The 5820-nt window shown below is 37.4% G+C and overlaps 1 protein-coding gene across 2 annotated transcripts; it reads left to right on the top strand.

Moving 5' to 3' along the window:
- Positions 1-247: 247 nt before the first annotated feature.
- On the top strand, positions 248-4979 carry LOC110723772 (U5 small nuclear ribonucleoprotein 40 kDa protein-like). 2 transcript variants are annotated; one of them, XM_021903142.1, is made up of 2 exons: positions 248-451; positions 3618-4979. In XM_021903142.1, exon 2 carries the CDS (start codon positions 3662-3664, stop codon positions 4697-4699), a length of 1038 nt encoding a protein of 345 aa, XP_021758834.1. In that variant the 5' UTR covers positions 248-451; positions 3618-3661; the 3' UTR covers positions 4700-4979. The 2 variants fall into 2 exon arrangements, with proteins under 2 accessions (XP_021758834.1, XP_021758833.1); XM_021903141.1 differs by having other exon boundaries at positions 249-451; positions 3613-4979.
- Positions 4980-5820: the final 841 nt, after the last annotated feature.

Raw genomic sequence — 5820 nt, 5'->3', positions numbered from 1 at the left:
TAGAGCAAAATGCCCCCCAAAATTATAATAAAACAAATTTTGATACGAAAATCGATAACTTAATGATTTTTTTTAGGGAAAGTGTAAATTGACGGAAATCTTTATTTATTTTTGAGTTTTTCTAATGGTATTTTCAAATTAGAATTAAAATGAGTGACTAGTTTGAAGAAATATGATGTTTTGAGGATGATAAACACAAATTTTCCTTTATTAAACTCCCAAATAAGTTTTTTTTAAGGATGTTCAAACCTCTAATAAGAAGTAGGCCTCATTAAGCTAAAAGCTTTCTCGAAAAAGCTCTATTCAAACTCAGGCCACAATCAATTAAACCAAACCTAGCTTTTTTACGCTGCCTGGTTTCGACCCTCTCTCACCTCCATTAAAGCGTACTCTGAATTCTCCATTGAAGCAGCTTCCCAGCTTTCTCTCCTTCACTGAAGCATCTTCTGAGGTAAGATGTTTATTATACTTTAGAATTCGTTTGAGTATCAATTGATTTCACATTCTAGGGTTTATACTGATTTAATTGTCAGTATAGTCAATTTAGGGTTTTTCTGAGTGGATTATTGAACTGTTAGTATGTTTATTGAAGTTATGAAATATTATAGTGAGCCATTTTGTTGATTTTCTCAAGCGAGAAGAAATTGATGCGATTATTGGAACCTAATTTTGATAATTGAGTGCAATTTGACTGCTAATGTGTTGCGGAGCTTTGTTTGTATAACACTTTGGTATAAGAACAAAACCATGAAAATGAACCTTTTTTCAGGCCGCCCCTCCTGCCCTTACCGGGGATCGACCTAACCTGAAAAAGGAATCAAGGTTTTAGTGATGAAAAATATTATTATGAGATTTTTGCTATTCGTAGTCGATTTGATATTTTGTTATCTCTAGTTAGCTAGAGAATGATTGAAGCCTAGGGTCGAAGTTGGTGACTTAAGATCATAAGTGAGGAAAGGGGTTAATTTTTAGCTGGTAAATATCCAAGTTACTCCGTAGATTAGGTTGGTTGGGCTACTGCGAGTGAGGCATTTTTGAAGAGTTAGCATTCGTGTGAAGTCAGGGCATACCTACATTTGCATCTTAATTGGCAATAGTAGTTGCTTGCTGAAAAGTGATGTCCATTTTGAAAGTTTCTTGACAGTTGGACTTTGAAATAAAGGTGGATAACTTCGTGGTTCTTTAATTCAGACGATCTCAGAGCAGAGTCATCTTGTTTGTGAAGAATGTGCTTAGAGAGTTAGAGGGAGAGAGAGAAGGGGGATGGAGGGAGAAATTTAGAGATTGCTGAAACAATAATTTGTTCAAATATGATTGTGGGAAAGATTTGTAGGACTTCCTCCTTCTCTTGTCAATATTTTGAATTATACTTGGCAATTTACCTTCTGGGTTTAATGTGTAATCAGGTGTTATTATTAGTATACCCCCCCCCCCTCCTGCTAATTTGAGGCAGGCGAATAGTTTTAGACATTTAGTTAATGTTTCCTAGCAAAATGTTGGAAGTATCAAAGTTGCAGCTTACTAGTCAAAACTAAAAAAATACTGATGATGCTTTGCAATCCTTCTGGATTTGTGTATGTTAATATCTGTTGTTTATCCCTGCATCTGTGATACTTTTTTATTTCCTTTGGGACGCTTTTGCGCAATCTGTCATTTCATATACTGTGATACTAATAGCCATTCAGATATTAGTTATATAGTATGTGTAAGACATAAATAGATGGGTTAACATTAGAATCCATCGGTCTTTGGTATTGGTTTTAGGGCTTTAGATCCCTGACATGCATATTTCGTTTCTAAGTGTACTGCGATGAATTGTGAATGTTTGTGAATGTACTTGTAGCAGGTTATGGTTTATGCAAACATAGAACTTCAGAACTTTTAAACATGGTTCAGCACTTTAGATAGCACCCCCAATAGATGTATAAGGGGTTTCTCATCAAAACTCAAAGTAAATTATTAGTGTTACTGTTCTGTTCCCGTTGATTAGTGTTACTTTTATACATGGATGAGATCACCCCCTCTAGGCCTTTTAAGAGGTTTCTCATCCTATGATAAGAAAGTAGATTATTAGGTCACTGTTTTGTCCCTGTTTATTTGTGGATTTTGCATGAACTTCAAATATGGTTGAGGTATATTACCTGTGGTCTGTGGACCTCAAGTTCGATTAAGGGGTTCTCATAGTATAATAGGTTATTAGTATGTGAGATGTGATTATTGGATTGAACTGCAAAATGGAGGTATCTTTCATGTTGAAGCAACCACCTGTCCATTATTTCGTGTTATTGTTAGCTTCTTTAGTGGTTTTTAGGAAAGTATAATATGGCTCCAAACTTCTATTACTTTACATCATCTTCCAATTTAAAGCATTAAAGATGATTGCTTTGATCATCTCTAAAATATTAGTGGCTGTTTGGTTTTAAAAGGATTTGATTAGGGGAAAGGAAATCAGCATCCACATTCTTGCTGCTTGGTGGTACAATGTTATGATTCCCTTTCTCCACTTTCTTTTCCAAAAATTCGCAAAATCCTGAACCATGTTTCCTCACCTCTATCCAAGGAATTGAGATAGTTTTTATTGGGTTTTCAATAAACATAATTAAAAATTGGAAGGGTCTCTACCTTCACCAAATATCCCTTAAACCAGGCTGCTGCCAGAGACCCACACCAAACGTTATGGCTGTTAGAGACTGACTACTAACTCAACCACATACTGCTCGACTCACTTCCGTGGGTTCTGCTGGTGTTGACACCATTTATAATTCACCCATGTCATTACTACTGGCAATCTATCTACCCTCACCTCTGATGCTGGAGTCACTTCCGTCACCATTGGCCAACACAGCCCCAAACATAGCCTGCTGCCACCGTTGTCCAATCTCCCACTAACCTAGGACACTATCTTACTGAGTCAAAATCATTCGAAAAATGACTGGACGGAGCTTTGTGGACTAAACCAAGTAGAAGATGGTGAGGGGGTATAAAATGATTTAAAAGCAAAAAATCTCAATTAAAACAATTTTTTTGAGTGAATTCAGAATATGGCCTGAATCTTGACTTTTGGTGGTGGAATTGGCGAATCGCTTCAAGTGGCCTAATTTAACTACAAAAGTTAAGCTCGGTGGGCATATGGCACTATGGCAGGGTAGCAGGATTAGCAGCAACGCAACACTATGATTGTGTGATGCGACAACCACTAGCAGCAGCTGGGTCAAGGCTGGTTAGGAAAATAGCTGTTGAGGTTGGTTGAGTTGAGAGTGCTGGATTGAGTGATATGAGCAGGAGCAGTTGAAAACTTGAGATTGAGGGAAGCAGTTTTTCAGGAGGAAAATAGAATAGTGGACCCAAGTTTTCCAATTCGCTTTGCTTTGTTGGATAAACCAAACTATATAAAAGGAAATTAACCAAACAAAACTTTAACTTCTATTTCTTGATTTCTTTCTCTTTCTGTTTCCCCTTCTATGAATCAATAAATCATACAGTCTACAAAACACCACTAATTTATATTGATTGTTATTTTTATGGATTTTTGATGAATTTTCCTGCTTTGTTGTTTTTTTGTTTGTTTGTTTTGGACATTCTGGTAGTGAATTATATTTTCTTAACTTCCAGGGCAGGTGCAGACAGTTCTTCGGTGTCACTCAGTGAAGCAAAAAGCAAGATGCTGGCCACTACAAATAACAATGAAAGTGCCTTATCTGTGGCTGGCCCTAGGCCAATGGAGTGGTCCACTGTGCCGTACAGTGCTCCTCAGGCCCCTGGGCCGAATGGGAGACAACGCACATCAAGTTTGGAATCACCAATCATGTTGTTGACTGGTCACCAAAGTGCAGTATATACCATGAAGTTCAATCCGGAAGGAACAGTCATTGCATCAGGTTCACACGATAGAGAAATTTTCTTGTGGAATGTGCATGGTGACTGCAAAAATTTTATGGTTTTAAAGGGTCACAAGAATGCTGTCCTTGATCTTCATTGGACCACTGATGGAACCCAGCTAGTTTCAGCTAGTCCTGATAAGACAGTAAGAGCATGGGATGCCGAAACTGGGAAACAGATCAAAAAGATGGCTGAGCATTCCTCATTTGTTAACTCATGCTGTCCTGCTCGGAGGGGACCACCTCTTGTTGTCAGTGGGTCAGATGATGGAACTGCAAAGCTTTGGGATATGCGTCACAGAGGTGCTATTCAGACATTCCCAGACAAATACCAAATAACTGCTGTTTGTTTCTCTGATGCATCTGATAAAATCTACACTGGTGGGATTGACAATGATGTTAAAGTGTGGGATGTTCGCAAAAATGAAGTTACTATGACCCTCCAAGGCCACCAGGATATGATCACTGGGATGTCTTTGAGTGCTGATGGATCTTATCTTCTCACCAATGGTATGGACTGTAAGCTTTGCATTTGGGATATGCGTCCCTATGCTCCTCAAAACCGTTGTGTTAAAGTTCTGGAAGGGCATCAACATAATTTTGAGAAGAATTTGTTGAAATGTGCTTGGTCTCCTGATGGTAGCAAAGTCACTGCTGGAAGTGCAGACCGGATGGTTTATATTTGGGATACAACTACTAGGCGTATCTTGTACAAGCTCCCTGGCCACACTGGCTCTGTGAATGAGTCTGTTTTCCACCCTAGAGAGCCTATTGTTGGATCATGCAGTAGTGACAAACAGATCTACCTTGGGGAGCTGTAATCTGGTGTTTCTTTCTTATGGCAACACATTCAACATCAATGTCGCAGAACGGTGTAACTGATTTAATCTTTTAGGTTCATTCATGTATTCACAGGAGACAGGTCTAGTCTAGCCAGTTTTACATAAGCAGGAAACTTGATGCTTTTGTAGAGAAATTCTGTGATGTTTCTGATTAAGTTGAATTGGGAATCCTGCTTTTTTCCTGTCCTACTCTTGGATTGGAATATGTATGCAATGACTGTTGTGTATTTTCCACAAGTTAGGATAAGGTGTTATCACAGATGCTGTCACGGTGTTACCTGATGAAAATCTAGTCACATTTTGAAAGAATGTAATTGCCAATATGGATAGATGAGGGGAACACTAGGTGTAATGGATAGGTAAAAATTGTGTTTTCAATACCATTGACTCATTGATCCAAAAATGATCACACTGAAAATGTGATGAATGAAATTTTAGGTTTAGGGTTGAGTTTTAAAAAAATTATATTATCCAAATAGAAAAATTAAGTAGCCTAATCGGGAAAGCTGGGAATCAAATTGAATTGAAGTATGCATTTATTTATAAAATGAAGTCATGTAGAAAATGGTCTATTTTAAAGTTAAGATGTTTGGGATACACACAAGAGTGACTACAACTTGCAGACATGAAATACAAATTCATTTATTTATTCAAGCCAAATTAAGCATCAAAACATGTTTAGTTTCTTTCTTCAAAATACAAGTTTAGGCTCTCTCTCTCTTTTATATATTTTTTATTTGGATAATTTGCCAATTACTATTGCAAGTTAATACCACTTTGTAAATTACTACCGCAAAATTTTTTAAGATGTTGCGATTACTATCAAACCTCTATTAAACCCAACTATGACGTCATTATATCCCTTTAACCCGTGTTTGACCATGGTTAAGGACTTTAACCAGCCCCCCCCACCCCCCCCCAAAAAAAAGAAAATGGATTAGGGATATAATGACGCCATGGTTAAGGGCTTTAACCATGGGTTAAAGTGATATAATGACGTCAAAGTTGGGTTTAATGGAGGTTTGGTAGTAATCGCAACATCTTTAAATTTTTTGCCTTGGTAATTCACAACTTTTTAAATTTGCGGTAGTAATTTACAA

This window comes from Chenopodium quinoa, unplaced genomic scaffold, assembly GCF_001683475.1.
Source record: "Chenopodium quinoa cultivar QQ74 unplaced genomic scaffold, ASM168347v1, whole genome shotgun sequence".
Classification (NCBI taxonomy): domain Eukaryota; kingdom Viridiplantae; phylum Streptophyta; class Magnoliopsida; order Caryophyllales; family Amaranthaceae; genus Chenopodium; species Chenopodium quinoa.
This window is presented reverse-complemented; position numbering and strand designations above follow the sequence as displayed.

Excerpts from the sequence above, each read along its gene's own strand:
- LOC110723772 (XM_021903142.1), top strand. The coding sequence starts at position 3,662 with ATGCTGGCCACTACAAATAACAATGAAAGTGCCTTATCTGTGGCTGGC.